Raw genomic sequence first — 17,073 nt, forward strand, 5'->3', positions numbered from 1 at the left:
ATAGCAGACTTACGAGCTGCACGCAGCTCTCCAAGCTGCCAGGCTGTGCTTCTCACTGCCTAAGTGCTGCGCTGTGGTTGCTATCAACCAAATTATCAGCCGCATTGGGTTGATTTCCAATACGGTCAATTTTCTTTATATCAGTGCCAATCCGATATCAGACAGATGTATAGATGTGTGTCTAGCAGGGTTGTTTTAGCGTAACATGAAGTCTGACATACATTTGAAAGTGTAGGAAGAAGATCAGTAGTAGTGATTGTGGGTATGAGTTTGCCAGCTGCCTAGCTAACACCAGATGGAATTAGAATTCCTACATTTAAACCTCTCCTGCAGTGTGGGAATGGAGTTTATTTTCCAGTTAAAATGTGCCTGAAAATATATGAGCGCAACTTTTCCCATGAGATTTTGGTCCAGGCTGAGAGCCCACAAAAGCAGCCAAAAAAAGATTTTCATCACTCAGTACAATTGGAGTGAATAATTTCCAAAGTTTCTCTTCTATTTGGGCTAAAATCTTACAAAAACAGTAAAGCCTTTAAAATCCTGATATTGCTCTAATTTATGACTAAACTTAAGTCAGATCTAGATCTGTATTTGTTTTAGGGTTGTTTTTTTTTACTTGTTTCTTTTACGGCAGCCTGCCATTGACATCCTTGTCCACTGTAACTCATCTAGATCTAGATTTTCCCATGTCTTCCTATACTTTCAGTGAAGTACTGGATGTGAATACTTTGTCCTCTAATGACAGAACATAAGCATGCTACTGACAGCTGTTAGAGACTTTCTTTTAACTCATGTGATGAAGTTTGATGCACATCTTTGAAATTCTTTGATTGCCTCAGGAAACTTATGTTGTGACTCATTAGTGGTTTTATTAGTTGGTCATTAATCATCATAATTAACTTACAAGGATAATCATCAGGAACTTCATTGTTAATAAAGTCTCACAAAACACTCCCACGGGAACACTGGGCAGCGTGGAGCACTTTTCAGTAGCAGTACGGTGAAACGCAAATAATCAGTTCTTGTTATATTCAGTGAAAAGCATGATCTGCTTTGACCTGAAACCTACTCTGGGACAGTGGTCTTGTTTAGGCCCAGGTCTCAATTTAGGATATTCTCATAAAAACATTGACAAGGATGAAAAAAACAATTGAGGTACAACAGTGAAGAAATATAGATGAAGAGAAAGTATACCAACATGGAACCAATACATTTTAATTTTAACAATGAAGAGAGATGGACAGAGGTGGAAATTGAATAGCTATTTATATGATTTTACTTACACCTCAATTTCATGTTGGGTTCCTTAAAAGGCAGGAAGAGGTTTGAGCTTAAAGATGGAGACATTTCAGGAGAAGGACGTAAGTATAGTGAAAACTACCATTTAAGGCCTTTCTGTGTTGCCTTCTGCTTTGGTAGATGGAAGTAGTGAGAAAAAATAGATAAGGTACAAGTATTGTGTGCCTTCCTCCACATTTGGAGATGTTATCCTTAGTCAAAACTTCAGATTTGTTTTAATAGTCTTAGGATAGTCCAGTGAACTGACAAAATGTTCTAAAATTGCGATGCTTACAGCAGCACCTTTTATTTGAATATGGATAATCGTCATGCTTCCAAAAAAGAGATCTTACACAAAGCACATTGTACTTGCAATTAACTCCTACCCTAAGAATTTGCAGTGGGCACTAGAACTAGTATTTGAAACTTGGAGAAAAACGAAACATGAAATTTTGCCCTGGTTATTATTTACATACACACCCCCATTTTCTGCAATAGTTGGAACTGACTGGAAATTACCTTTTAAACACTTGGTTGTGAACAGGAATCCAGGTTTTCCATTTCCCATGGAAAAAGAGAAAAAAACATGGATTTCGCCTTCTAATTGGGAAAAATGCAGATTTCTCATCATAATGGAGAAACGTGTAGATTTTCCACTTTTGCAAAGAGTTCTCTGCAGCCTGGAAGAGTTCCAGGCTGCAAGGGGCCAGGGGGAGCGGGAGGAGGATGGTCAGGCAGGGGGTGCCATGTGCATGTGCGCGCTCACATGTGCACATGGCCACCAGGCAGCCTGGAGAGCAGCTCCTGTAGGTAAGTCTTGTGTGGGGAGGGTATTGAGGTCCCCATAGTTAGGGAGTGAGTTGAGCAGAACTGGGGCTGCTGCTCAGCCAGGAGGTGTGTACAGCTTGGGGCCCGGGGGTGGAATGCTTAACAGCAGGGCCTCAGTGGGGAGAGGGATGGAGCCGTGGGTGGCTCGTCAGGGGTTGGGGCTGGCTCCCTGCCGCTACATGCACTCCTGGCAGGGGGGCACGGGTGCTGCCGTGGGGGGACAGGGGCCTGTAGATCTGGGTTTCTGGCCCCATAGCCCTGGCAGCTGGGGGCCCCCTCTGGCAGGACTGTGGATGGGGAGTGAGGGGCACCAGCAGGGCGCGTGGGGTGTGGGTAGGGAGTGAAGGACACCAGTAGGGGTGGGGGAGCTGTGGTTGGGAAGTGAGGGGCACCTTCAGGACTGGGGGGCTGTGGCTTGGGAGTGAGGGGCCTGAACCTGTGTCCTGGTGAGTGAAGGGGGCAAGGGGATCTCTGATTTTTTGTGATAAACCCAAAATCAAATACCAAAATGTGTAAGTATTTACCATTTATTTTATTTTAATACTTGGAGCACTGGTAGGTTTCCAAATTGCTTTAAAATAGTAAATATATCAATAAAACATTGTGTTCAATTGTGGCATTTCATTTTAATCACAGATTTTGGGTTTTGTAATCTGAGAGTTTGTTTTAATCAGAGAATTTGCCATTTTTAAACAGAGAAAATATGACTGGGATCACTGGTCATGAACAACCATTTATGTAGGATTTGTATTATAAAAGATGAGGCAATCTGAATTTTACATATAGGTCTTTGAGACACCACACTAGGTTTAGCCTGTATTTACTGTTCATACAGAAGTTGTATTTGGGGTCAATGCTACTGTTATAGGAAATGATATATGCATTCACATGAGAAGCAATCTCAAATGTATGGGTTTTCCCCTAAAATGTTGCTAGTACAGCTATTTTTGGAGTAGGATCACAGAAGTAATATACACTGAAAATGTTGATTGTTGCTATGTAATGCTTCTGTAGTTGTATAACAGTCTTCAAAAAGACCACTGGCACTGAGAAGCACTAAATGTATATGCAAGAGGGACCCTATTTACCACTTACTGGTCTCTGTTTCTTAATAGTTTTTCTTTCAGTACAACCAAATTTTTGTTTCTCCTAATCTTTTACTGGTTTAAAATCTTTTCAATGGGGTGCCTTGTTGTTTGCGGATTTACTGTAAACAGTTGTCAGTGAAATCTTTCTATAGGCAATACTCTGGTTGTTTAAAAAAAAGAAAAAAAAATGAAAGAAAACACAGGTATGTTTTCCATTAAACATGCAGTAGTTCAATTGCTATTGCAAAACCACGTTATAAAACACAAGAATTTCTAATACATAAGAGGAAAGGCAGGGTTGTGTAGCAGCATGTTATTTAGGTCAGTATGCCATGAATCACTTTTATTACCTAACATTTTTTAAGGCACAATATGAACTTAGTTTTGGCCATGTGATTATGCCAGCCAGACTGCACATTCAGCGTGTGACATTTATTGGGCACATAATATCTCAGTTCTCATACTGAGTCTCCAAAACAGCTTTAATATGGCAATTAGAAGAGCTTTATGTATAATAGTTTTGTGGTTCTGTGAGCACAATATATCGAATAAGCAAGACATAAATCCTCCTATGATACATTAGTGACGCGTCTTTTTGCGCAACTCTAATGATAATCCAAAATAAAGTTAAAGAACCTGGTCCACTTGAATAGCAAAGAAGGTGTTAACTAGTTTCCATGCCAATATACTCATTCAGTAAAAAAGACTCAGATTGTCAAACTTGTTGCGTATTGTAACTGTAGTTGAGTATCTAGTTACTGCATCTATTGGTGTTGTTCAGTGAATAATTTGCTTTTTAAAAGCACTTGGGAGGCTTCAAATATTACGGAGGTGAAAAAGAGGGGTAATTAGAGTTATATGAATAATTGGCCACGATGGTGTCAAAGGACTAAAACCCTTGCAATGCACTGCAGATTAAATTGTGGATGATAAAAATTCAGCCTGATTTTTGGGATCACACTGTGATATTCCCAGACTGGCAATATTTTTGCATTATGTTTCTCAGAGATTCTCTGTTTTTAGTCCTGAAGTTTAAGTAGCAGGATGTGATAAAATTCCTGAAATGAGTCAGAACACTACCTCTGTATCTATCTATATGATCCTACAGCACATAGGACACATACTATCACAGATACTTAAGTACCGTAAAACCACACTTTTATTTTAATTTGTGTGATGAGACAAATGATAACAGCGTGAAGAAACAAAAGTACTGGAAAGTTAATTTGTTTATGCAAAAAGTAGAAAACTTTTCAAACTAGCATGCCCGAAATCATTGTGGCTCTGTGTGGTTGGTACAGGTATTAAACATGAGGCATTACATTAGTCCTCCCAACAACTGATACTCTTCAATGTCTTCATCAGTGACTTGGACAAGGGAGCGAAGTGTACTCTGTCCAAGTTTGCGGATGATATAAAACTGTGGGGAGAAGTGGACACACCGGAGGGCAGGGAACAACTACAGGCAGACCTGGACAGGTTGGACAAATGGGCAGAAAACAATAGGATGTGATTTAACAAGGAGAAATGCAAAGTGCTGCACCTAGGGAAGAAACATGTCCAGCACACCTACTGCCTAGGAAATGACCTGCTTGGTAGCACGGAAGCGGAAAGGGAACTCGGAGTCCTAGTGGACTCCAAGATGAACATGAGTCGTCAGTGTGACGAAGTCATCAGCAAAGCTAACGGCACTTTATTGTGCATCAGTAGATGCATGACAAACAGAACCAAGGAGGTGATACTTCCCCTCTATCGAGCACTGGTAAGACCCCAGTTGGAGTACTGCGTCCAGTTTTGGGCGCCACACTTTAAGAGGGATATGAATAACCTGGAGAGGGTCCAGAGAAGGGCCACTCATATGGTTAATGGCTTGCAGGCCAAGCCCTACGAAGAGAGACTATGGCACCTGGACCTCTTCAGCCTCCGCAAGAGAAGGTTGAGAGGTGACCTTGTGGCTGTCTATAAATTCATCATGGGGGTGCAGAAGGGAATTGGTGAGGCTCTACTCACCAAGGCGCCCCTGGGGGTCACAAGAAGTAATGGCCATAAGCTAGCAGAGAGCAGATTTAGACTGGACATTAGGAAGAACTTCTTCAGTTAGAGTGGCCAAAATCTGGAATGGGCCCCCAAGGGAGGTGGTGCTCTCCTCTACCCTGGGGGTCTTCAAGAGGAGGTTAGATAGGTACCTTGCTGGGGTCATCTGAACCCAGCACTCTTTCCTGCCTATGCAGGGGGTCAGACTCAATGATCTATTGAGGTCTCTTCCACCCCTAACATCTATGAATCTATAAACCATGCTCCCAGCTCATGGAAGGTCACATATGCCTGACCTTTAAAAACTGGAATAACTCTCTTACATGGGTCTGCCTTTTATTCCAGTGGATAAATATTGCATGTATATGTGATTGGTTTGTTTTTACACAAAGTGTACACGGCATAAATGTAAGTGAGGATAAACAACTCATAAATATAAAATACATTGCCTAAAGAAACCAGAGGACTGGAAGAGAGCCAATGTGGTTCCCATCTTCAAAAAGGGGAAGAAGGAGGACCCGGGAAACTATAGGCCAGTTAGTCTTACCTCGATCCTGGGCAAGCTTTTTGAGAAAATTATTCTGGCACATATCCACAAGGGGCCAGCAGGGGAGGTCATGCTTAGGGGCAACCAACACGGGTTCATTAGTGGCAGGTCCTGTCAGACCAACCTGGTGGCCTTCTATGATCAGATCACCAAATCATTAGACGCAGGGGTAGCAGTGGACATAGTCTTCCTGGACTTTCGGAAGGCCTTCGACACTGTCTCTCACCACGTTCTCATTAAGAAACTGGGGGACTGTGGTGTCGACACCCACGTAGTCAGTTGGGTTGCCAACTGGCTGGAGGGCCGCACCCAGAGAGTGGTACTTGCTGGAAAAGGGGATCTACTTCAAAATGTTGTTTTGTTTTATTAATGCAAGTGTTTTACAGTGATCCTTGTCCTGTCGTTTGAAGATCTGAAAAGTTTTCTGTTTTCCTTTTCAGGCCAGGAAGACCCCAACAGTTTGAGGCACAAATACAACTTCATTGCAGATGTGGTAGAGAAGATAGCCCCTGCTGTGGTACACATCGAATTGTTTCGCAAGTAAAGATGTCCAGATTCAACTTTCTATTCCTGTAGATCACATGGCTTAAGTCTGCCAGAATATGTTATGAGATATACTGGTATAGGTTATAAGAAAGCTACTGGTAAATATTTATCACCCTGACACTCTTAAGTAAATGAGTATGTATTGATTTGTCTAGGTCTGGCACAATTTTTGTACTTAATCTTATGCCATAAAATGTAAATTGATGCTATTTAAAAATTATACTAAATGTTCTAAAATATTTAAATATGTTACATGCTTGTTGGCTTTGTGGTAATGGGGACAAGAAATGCATAATTTGTTATCTCTGAACAGTCTACCTATTCTGCAAATGTAAATGTTTCTTTCCCATGTCTTCTAGACTTCCTTTTACAAAGAGGGAAGTTCCTGTTGCCAGTGGTTCAGGGTTCGTTGTCTCAGAGGATGGACTAATAGTGACAAATGCCCATGTAGTTACCAATAAACATAGAGTAAAAGTAGAGCTGAAGAATGGTGCGACATATGAAGCTAAAATTAAAGATGTTGATGAAAAAGCAGATATTGCACTCATTAAAATAGATGCTCAGGTGAGTTGGGGAACCAAAGCATTTTTTTTTCCTCGTGCTAAACTGTTCTTTCTAAAGTTCTGGTCAATTGTAATATTTAAAGGACACTTAATTGCATAGGTCAGAGATGCTCAGCCCCCAGCCCTTGGGCCCAGTGCAGCCTGTGGAGCCTTGGAATCTAGCCCACTGGGCTCCTCATGGATTGGGAAATTTGGCAGTGGGGAGCAGAGGCAGTTAATACTGTCACCGCTCCCTGCTACCAAAATCCTCAACCCCTCATGGCCAATTAGAGCCACACCACCCTTGGCAGGGCCTGATGGGCTCTGGGCCATGCCCTCTTCTCTCCACAGGGCTGGGCCGGGCCCCCTTCTTCCTGCGGGGATGGACCACGGCCCTTCCTCCTGCAGGGCCAGGCCATGCCCCCTTCCCCTGTGCATCTGGTTCATGGCTAGGCCACGCCTCCTCCCCCCATGGGGCTGGGCCATGTCCCCTTTTACTCTGCCCAGTTATGGGCTGGTCACACCTCCTCCCCCCACCAGGTTGGACTGGGGCTGGGCCATGCTTTGCCCTTCTCTGCAAGCCCCCTTCTCCCATGCAGCTGGATTGGGGCTTGGCTGTATCCCCCCCAGCCCCCGCCCCCCCACAGCCAAAGGGACCCTGCAGTGCCTCCTCTGGGCACTGGATTGGGACCACTAGCCAGATCTGGCCCATAGAGGGATCCAGCCCTGCCCATCCGACTCGCTGGACAAAAAGGTTGAGCACCGCTGGCATAGATCATAAGGTATGTATGTAATCTGATAAATTTGTGTACATTTTTAAAAGCTAAGTTGCAATAAATATTGGAAGTTATTATTTGCATACATTGTTTTTTTTCTGCAACTAATAAAAATAAGTACCTTTGAGGTTTGTATAGACTTCCCAAAGGAAAAGTATATCCTGGGTATAAAATGTCCAGGCTAATTTAACCCTCTAGCTGTAAGATGAAGTTTTGTCTTGTGGTTACTGCAAAAATGTCTTTGCAAAAATGGGTCATCTCCTGTTTCTCCTCCATTAGATCTTGGGAACCTTTACATTGTGTTTACTCTCTTTTTTTTAATTCTTGTGGCCCCTTTTTGATGAATGGTGGCCTGTAAATATAACGGGGTAGACTGTGTCTTGGGAGGCCCTTTCCTATCCTGTATTGAACTTCATTATGTTATGTAAGTGTTATTGGATGCAAGCAATTACCTGCAATCCTTCTTAGACTAGCTTTACTTGCTTGGTCTTTCTAAGTGACCACCATGGAGTCAGTGTAGGAACATTTACCTCTATTCAGGGTTGTGGGTGGGGGGAGGAAATTTAAACATTCAGGTAGACAGGTAAGCAGGCATTATCTGAAACAACATGGATAAAAATGTATACATCTTCCTGTGGACTTTAGTTCAAATCTATTTTCTGTTGGAGTCAAAGGATTTAATTTATAAATAAGATACCAGTTAAATCTCAACTCGTGTATTACTCATGTAGCGCACTGTAATGTTACTACCAGTCTTTGCTATCCGTATCATTTAAAAGCCTCTTTTTCTTTTTTCTTACCAGCAACAGGACTGCAAATTCCTCATTTCATCCCAAACTTTCTTCCCTAGGTCTTCCCTGACTTTTACTGAAACGGTATAATATTCTGTAATCTCACTGTGTAATATAAAATGTTGAGATGGTTTCACTTTATTCTTGCAGATACTGCTTGTTACGTCATATGCATGGTATGAATTCTGCATTGATTTGATAATTTATGTAGCTAACCAGTACCAGTCAGGCAATATCTTTCACAATTTGCAATCTGAGTAAAATTTATATATTTAGCAGCAATACATCTACAAAGTGTTTGGTCATTCATGAGTCAAGTGAATTAGATTAATTGAAAATTATGACAAGGCAGTGGAGAGGACCTGAGATGCTGAGGTTGAAAACAAACAGAATAAGAATGAGAGGTATGGGAGGAAAACAGGGATCCTAAATAAAGGAAGTATGAGGGGATGGAATGACAGTGTTGGTGAGCTGGAAAGCAGGTGAGCAAATGTTAGGAAACGTGGCAGGACAATGATACAGAAGGCAGAAAAAAGCCCAAGAGTATGGGAGGGATAAAATATGCAAAGAAGGTAGTGTAGCGGTAGCTGAAAGGGTTGGGTCAGAACAGACCAGTTAATGTAGGGGGGAAGGTTAAGAGATTGGGTAAGAGAGATGGCAAGAATTGGCATTCTGCATCATGTGCTACATCTAACACCTGAATTTTGCTAGGTTTTTTTTCAGGTTGGCTTGATTAAACCTAGAAAAGAAAAACTGTGAGCACCATGGAGTTTAGAGAGTGTTGTTTCTGCAGAGCATTTGTTGGTGGCCCGCAGAGAACTAGCTGGCTGGCTCTCATCTCCAGCTGCCCCCACATTTCTCTAGGCTCCTCGTGAGTGAGAAGTGCCTGGAGGTCTGTAGCAGCAGCTGGAATTGAGGAGGAGGGAGCCAATCTAACTGACTGTGCAAAAGCAGCCTCTGGCACAAGTTTCTTGAGTTTTTGTTTCTTGGTGTCAGCAAATTCAGACAGATAAGCATAAGTGCCAGCTAAGTTCCTGCATTCTTTGGGACGTTTTATACATTGATTTTTTGAAAAGGGAAAAAGAAAATGGAATGTGTAAAATGTTCCTATACAATGGGGAGCATAATCATTCTGGTTACATGCTGTGGTTATTATAGATAGGCTAGATTTGAATTGTTAGTCAGCAATTTATTCCACCAATTTCATTTCTTTAATGTTTGAACACATTCATTGCTTTGAAATTATTTACAGTTTTCTTCAGCAAGCAGTTGTCAGTTAGCTGGCCATTTTGCAAATGTTTGCATTTTTCCATTCCAAATTTGTTGTAGATCAGGCACAATGTTATATGGCTATGCTACTAATACGTAGCAACTTGTTACCTAGTGAATCAATATAACATTCAACATTCACCGTATGCTGCTTAGTTGCATCATTCGCATGGTATGAGTTCTGCATTGATTTGATGATTTATGTAGCTAACCAGTACCAGGCAGGCAGTAACTTTCACGATTTACAATCTGATTAAAATTCATATATTCAACTGCAAGCTCTTTAGACTGTCCTTGCCTTATTGTGCTTAAAGCTGGTAGGGGAATTTTTGACAAAGCGGACTTTCTTTGGAAAACACTTCGTCTTTTGAATTCAGACTTCCTCTGGGAAGGGGTCAGTTTAATTGGTGAGGTTGCTGAAGTCCAGGATAGATGTTAATTTTTCCCTGGAAAGCAGTGAGATTCACCCCCCAACTCTCAGATTATGCAGTTGCCCCATGGTAAGGGCTCTAATCTCATGTGGGAGACTCAGGATCAATTCCTGGTTTTGAATTGGAGAGAACGGGGATTTGAATCTGTTTGTCATGTTACAGCTGAATGTCTGAAAAAGGACAATTTACTGTTCTCAGAGATTTCCTATTCTGTGTGTGAGTGAGAGAGATTGTATTTTTCCATGAAAAACTTTGAAAATTTGAAACTTTGACATTTTTGCAGAAACCCTTTCCCTCTTAGATTTAATTACCGTACTATTTTGCTTTGTATAACTTGTACCTCTATCGTATCTTAATTGTGTTGGGGCTTAAGTCACTAGTATTCGTACCAGAAGTAGTAATAAACTTGCATTTGGTGAATACTGCAGCTAAAAAAAATCATTCTTCATGTGAAAATGCTTCACTGTGGATTCATGTGGAAATAAAAAGAGAATGGATACAGTCTCCTGAAAATTCAGTTTATTGTTTGGACAGTCACTGCTGATTTTACTGTACATGCCTTCAGCTTGATTGTTTAGACGTCTTTTTTATATTTAAATACCACATAGGCTTTTATTTCTGAAGCGGGAAGCATATTCACTTCCTTTAGAGAAATTATTTGAAGATGTCATTAAAGACAAAGAACAAATTCTCATGTTTGGTGCAACCATTTTAAGGCAAGATCTGAAAAGACCCAAATATGTCTGTGCGCTCGAAGACATGAAGTTATAACATATGAGTCTAGACTCCCCTCAGTGTGCCTAAAGCAGTTCTTGCAGGGACATGCATACTATTTTCCTTTCAGCTATGGTCTACTGGCTGAGGACAGGCTGCTTGAAGTAATTTGGCTTTTCTGAATGGAATAGGAAATTAAATAAGAGATTAAATTGCAGGCACCAGTAGAATGAACGGGTTTCCACTGCCCCACCCTCCTGTTCCACTGAAAAGAACTTTGAAGTCCATGAAAAGCAGCAGGTGGGGGGGGGGAGCATAATAATTTATTTTGTTATGGTTTAAAGAGAAACCTTGCATTTAATAAGAATTTCTGTGATTAAATGTAGTACATTGCGAAAGTATGAAAGCAGGCAATAGTGTTAGAGGCAATCCCAGAAAACCCCGTGACAATATAATTATATAATATTTAAGAAGATACTTCTGAACACAGATAATGGTTATTCTGGGAAGGAGTCCTGGAAAATAGTAATGCTGGAAAAGATGTAAGGGTTATAAGAGGCAGTCTTGATCCAATGATACAGTATGATTATCCTCTGGGCTGCAAAGTCAGACATCAATTCAAAGACCAGTGAATTGATAGTTCATCCCATGTGCACTGATGATAGTAAAGCCACAATAAAACTCTCTCAAAGAGAAAGTTATCGAATTGGAGGGTACTCCGAAGACTAAAATGATTGAAGCGTTAGAAGAATCATATTTGGAAATGCGTTGCAAGTCAGATATTTACACCTTGCTTAAATAAAAACCAGGTTGATTCCAGCCGCCTCCTGGTATTTGGAAGCTACAAACACCAAAGAAGGAAAGAAGCTTTTATGGTGGTGTAATAAGGAGAAGCAGGGTTAGCATGAGAGGGAAAGTAAAGCTGAGCAACAAGAAGTGTGTTCTAATGATGATCATTAGATTATCTTTCCAGAAAATCTGAACTCCTGCATGGAAGCTTAACATGGGCTGCTGACCCCCATCCTATGTTAGCAGCTATGACATGGCAACATAGGAAAACATGCCCAGGCTGGGCTAAAGATTCTCATTCCTCCTTGCCACCTATTGTTTCACTGGCAGGATTTGACTCCTAATCAGGGATCTGGGTTTTCCATTTGCCACATAAAAATGCAGTAAAGCCTGGGCTGTCTCATTTTAAGGAGAAGGACCTAGGCTGTCTCCTTTAAAGGACAAAAATGTGGGAAACAGTGGGATTCCCCTTGTAGGTTGGCACAGTGTATGCTTACTGCCACTGGAGGGATCCACCTTTTGTTAGTATTGTTGTTATTAAGACCCAGAGCCTGAGCTGCACTTAGAATATTTAACTCCTTTTCTGGTTGAATTCTTAGACCAGGGGTTTTCAACCTTTTTGAGCGAGTGTACACCCAGTGGCTGGTTGAGAAGGCAGGAGTCTCCCAGCAGCCAGTCAATGAGAGAGGGGTGTCCCCCAGCAGCTGACCAGGGTGGGGTCCTCCCTGCAGCCAATCGGTGGTATGGCAGCGGAAGTGGCGGTGCCTGCTGCCGAGTACCCCTTAGGTCATCCCAAGTACTCCCAGGGGTACACGTACACCTGGTTGAAAACCCCCGTCTTAGACTATACATTTAAGAAGGGATAGTGTGGCTTCTTCAGTGTTTCAGCCGAAATGAGGTTTTCCTATACGTTGAAAGCAGGAATGAAAGATTTTGTATGAAAATATCATTAAAGTACTTTCTTTGCTGAAGCCTTACTTTGGGAAAGTACTGAACAAACAAGATGTTATATTTGAGCCTGTACTTGGAAATAATTAGAATATTAAGCAAAATAGCCTTTTATGAGAAGCTACATTTAAATCCAAATGAAATCATTTTTATGTTTTATAATTTTCCTGATAGCTTTTTTTAATACAGTTACAGGGGGGAAAATCTGCAGATCTGGGTATTTATCTTTTCTTCCCAATTTTTTTCTATCTTCCTTTTAGCTTCACCCATTTCATGCCCCTTTCTCCTTCAGGTCTCTGGTCTCAACCTTTCCTTTTTCATCTTTCTTATTTTGCTGTTGATATCACTGGCTTGGATACTGAGCCTGCATTTCTGTTCAGTCAGTTTTCTTGTAGCATGCTGGCTGTAGTTGTGCTCCTGTTACAGTATTGATTCTCTAATGTTTGAAGAAAATATCAATATTTTAATAGGTCACAGTGGCATATTTTATAATATTTGTCCTTTTTACAAATTTTTCACAGACTTGGTCTGATAGAGGATTTCTTTTTAAGAATATGTGAAATGTTTGCAGAGATTTGCAATTCAGTGTAAATTTGTTCTGAAATATACTGTCATCTCAGTGCCAAAGCCAGATTTTGATTGTGGTTGTTGCAGTTAGTCTAGCTAAGTCCCTTTTCTGTAGTTTCAGAAAAGGAACATAGTTTCTGTAGTTTCAGGCCAGAATCCTTAGCAGATGCAAATAGGCAAGTCTCCGTTGACTCAGCTGCCATATATGCATTTACTAACTCGCACCAGCTGAGTATCTGGCTCTGTTTGGTACATAGTTCTTTAATACTTGGTCTAGACTTTTGTAGTGTTGCTGCAGCTGAATAGCTTATGAATTCCACCTAAACTTGTGTTGGTAGTGCTTGGAATTGTGTGCATTAAGGCTAGACAGACATTACACACAAACTGGTTTAAGTGATTAGAAACTGGTTTAAACCTGTAACAGAACACGTGTTCAGTGTACATAAGCCAGTTTGAAAATGGCTGAAACTGGTTTGAGATAAACCTGGTTGAATGTAATATCAGACTTAACTCATTTGAGTCCAACTGGTATATACAGTTTCTGTCCCAGACCCCTTGCTGGTTTAAGATAATCCAGACTCCCCCAGCATCCTGGAATGCTGTCTGGGCTGGGTAGGGCTCTCTGCTGCACAGCAGAACTGGCCCCTCTGCTCCCTGGCTGGAGCTCGGCAGAGACTGCAGGCATCTGCCTGGCTTTCCCCTGCTCCCTCCCTCCTCTCCCCACTCCTTGCTAAGCAAGGATTCCCTGTTCCCTCTGCCTTACGCAGACACCTCTCAGCATTAGCTAGCAGACCACGTGCTGGCTATGGTCTGTGACGTGGCAGATGGACAAAGACAAAATCAGCAGATAGGTGGTAATGTCCCTCTGTTGTTTTCTTAATGGGCTGATAAACACTGAGTTATCAATTCCCTGCTGGGGCCCAGCCATGCTCCCCTCATCTCAACACTGTAGAAGGGAAGGGAGGGTTGCTCTAGCATCCCCCCGACTTCTAGCCTAAGCCACTGCAGGCATGTGCCTGCATTTCTGGGATCTCTGTGCTGTTACAAACTTATTTAACCTAGTCAGGTTAGACTAACCTGCAAGATTGAATCAATTCAGGCTTTATGAATGTCTGTCCCTAGCTTAAGGGTTTATAGGGCAAATCCATATTTAAAATGTAAAGACTTTGGAGTGAAAAATGGCTATGGTGCTATTGCTAACTGTTGGCTCATTGCATGACAAAGAGTAAACAGCGAATCAGGCTCTGGTTATGGTTTTACATGTTTAGGCGTATTTCCCTTGTTTGTGCCCTGCCTGCTTTCAGATTTATTTTATGTTGTGATCCTTATATATAACACCCCTGAGAGATAATAGGAGGAAAAATGGAAGGAACGGTTTATGAATTGCTGAAGGCCACACAGTGAGTCACTGGCAGAGCTGAGGTTAGATGTTTCTGGCTTCTAGCCCTGTGCTTTATGCACTGCATTATGCTGCAAGGCATATTAGTTCATTTAGGCTTTTAATTAATCATCATGGCAGATCTATAGTCTCTGATAGGCTAGCTTGATGTTCTGTTTGTTGTTATAGCATCCTGGTGCTATGATAGGTCTTACGTAAAAATTAAGAAAAAATCTCTGTATTAGTTAAGCGGCCCTGGATGATTGGAAAATTCAGGGAAAATCTCCATTTATTAAAAGGTCCCAGATGATTGTAAAAAAAGGCCCATTTTTAAGAAGGGAAAAAGGGAATCCTGGGATTTACAAACTAATCAGCCTCACCTTGATACCTGGTAAGATCATGGAGCAAGTCCTTTAGGAATCTATTGTGAAGCATGTAGAGGAGAACAAGGTGATCAGGGACAGCCAGCAAGGATTCACCAAGAGCAAGTCATGTCTGACCAACCTGATTTTGCTCTCTGATAAAGTGATATTGTCTCTGGATGGGAGAAAACAGTGAATGTGATATACTTTGATTAAGATCTTTTGACACTGGCTCTGATGACATCTCATTAACAGCCTAAGGAAATAAAGACTAGATTAAATTACTGTAAGGCGGATACAAAACAGGTTGGATCATCACACTCAGTGGGTGCATCTACATGAGATACTTGCTGCTCAGTAGCCTAATAACACTGTGTGGTAGCCTAATAACACAGCACAGTGTTATTAGACTACTATGCATTAAACATCACCAAAAAAATGTGCGTTGGAGCTACTGCGTGGTAGCGCAAGTTACTGTGCATTTAGTTAGTAGTAACTAGGGTGCATTAATAAAGATGTAGATGCACACAATGAGTAGGCATCAATGGCTCAATGTCTAGTTGGGAGCAAGTACAAGTAGGGTTCCCTAGGGGTTTTGGTTCTGGTACTGTTTAATATCTTCTTGTAATCATTTGGGCAATGAGACTGAGTGTACACGTAGCAAATTTGTAGATGACACCAAGTTGGGTGGAGTTGCAGATGCTTTGGTGGATAGAGCTAGGTTCCAGAATGACCTGGATAGATTGCAAAAATAGTCTGCATCAAACAGATGAAATTCAATAAAATCCAGTTTTGGGCCCCACACTTCAAGAAGGATGTGAACAAATTGGAAAGAGTCCGACTTGGCTGCTTTTAAACCTTTCCTTGAACACCAGAAACATAAAGATGGCTTACTGAGAAAATAGATATGGGCAGTAAAGTTCAGGAAAGCATGCAAGTCCCACTGACTTTAATTTGCTACCTAGTTTCCTAAATCACTGGCACACTTGAAATTTTTACTCTGGGTGCCTTTCCCTGTTTCTGATCCTACAAAGAGTTCCTTGAGGCCCACACAACTCCACATTAACTTTAAAAATTAAATATTGGCATAAACATATGTAACATCAGTCTTTCTTCAATGACCGTGATAAATGAATATGTTACTTCTGTAGTTACAGAACATTAGTTCAAAAACCTTTTTCTTGAGATACTACTAGTTTCTTACAGAAACATCCAGTATAGAGAGCACATGGTTTTCAGAATCATGTTTCATAATATATGCAGAGAGAGGACATTTTTATAGTTGATTTTTTGTTTTAAGCAAATGAAAGGTTAGCCTAACTCTTTCCAGAAGGCATGCTGAATCACATAAATGATCCACAGCCAATCCATACAGTGTTGGACTTTGAACTGAAATTTAACTAATATAGGCCCAGGCTTGAACACTCAGCACAATCAAAAATAATTGTATTAGTCAGAGATTGTTCATGCCTTTTCTTTCTGCTGCCAAATGCAATTCTGGCAGCACAAATGTTTATGTAAGTCAAACACCAAATACATTTTGTTGGGGTTACATCAAGTTCTTTTTTTTCCTATTATTGATTGAGGAAAATATTGCTTACTCTACGGGATCTTTTTTGTCAGTTATCTCTTGCATATATTAGTTTTAAATGTCACCATGTCCTCAAAGTATTTGGTTATATATTGTTACCAGTATACATTTTAGTAAGATTATATCTGCGGGAGTTTGGAAGAGACATCCAGGATAAACTTCTGCCTCTGAAAAGAAGAGTTGTGCTGGAGGGGTTATGCTGTCTAAACAACAGTCTCAAATATATGCTGTTTAAGCCATAAGGCAGCTGGGGGAGAGTGCTGAATAATGATAATTGTTTCATATTTTCCAAAGGGGTAGCTAGCACTTCTACCAATAACAGAAACAGGAAACAGAACAGTGTCCTGTCCAGGGCTATCTGTTTGGTGTGACCTTGGGCTTTCCAATGAAACCAGAAGTCAAATTTATAAATAACTTCTGCATGTTGTATTAATGGAGTTTCATAGTTTCTAGGGTTGGAAGGGACCTGAGAAGATCATCTAGTCTGACCCCCTGCCATGGCAGGAAAGAGTACTGGGGTCAAACGACCCCAGCAAGGTGTTCATCTAACCTCTTCTTAAAAACCCCCAGGGTAGGAGCCTGCACCACCTCCCT

At 41.2% G+C, this 17,073-nt stretch overlaps 1 protein-coding gene across 1 annotated transcript in view; it reads left to right on the forward strand.

Annotated features, from left to right (window-relative positions):
* The window catches only part of HTRA1 (HtrA serine peptidase 1), a gene marked incomplete at its 5' end in the record, with an annotated part of 59,827 nt that overhangs the window by 28,839 nt on the left and 13,915 nt on the right, over positions 1-17,073 (forward strand). Inside the window, 2 exons of the mRNA XM_019502172.1 lie at positions 6,216-6,315; positions 6,681-6,885. Of these exons, the coding sequence (XP_019357717.1) occupies positions 6,216-6,315; positions 6,681-6,885 (305 nt within the window). The remainder of the gene's footprint in view (positions 1-6,215; positions 6,316-6,680; positions 6,886-17,073) is intronic.

The sequence above is a fragment of the Gavialis gangeticus genome, unplaced genomic scaffold (genome assembly GCF_001723915.1).
Source record: "Gavialis gangeticus isolate Ggan-Ray unplaced genomic scaffold, GavGan_comp1, whole genome shotgun sequence".
Lineage (NCBI taxonomy): Eukaryota > Metazoa > Chordata > Crocodylia > Gavialidae > Gavialis > Gavialis gangeticus.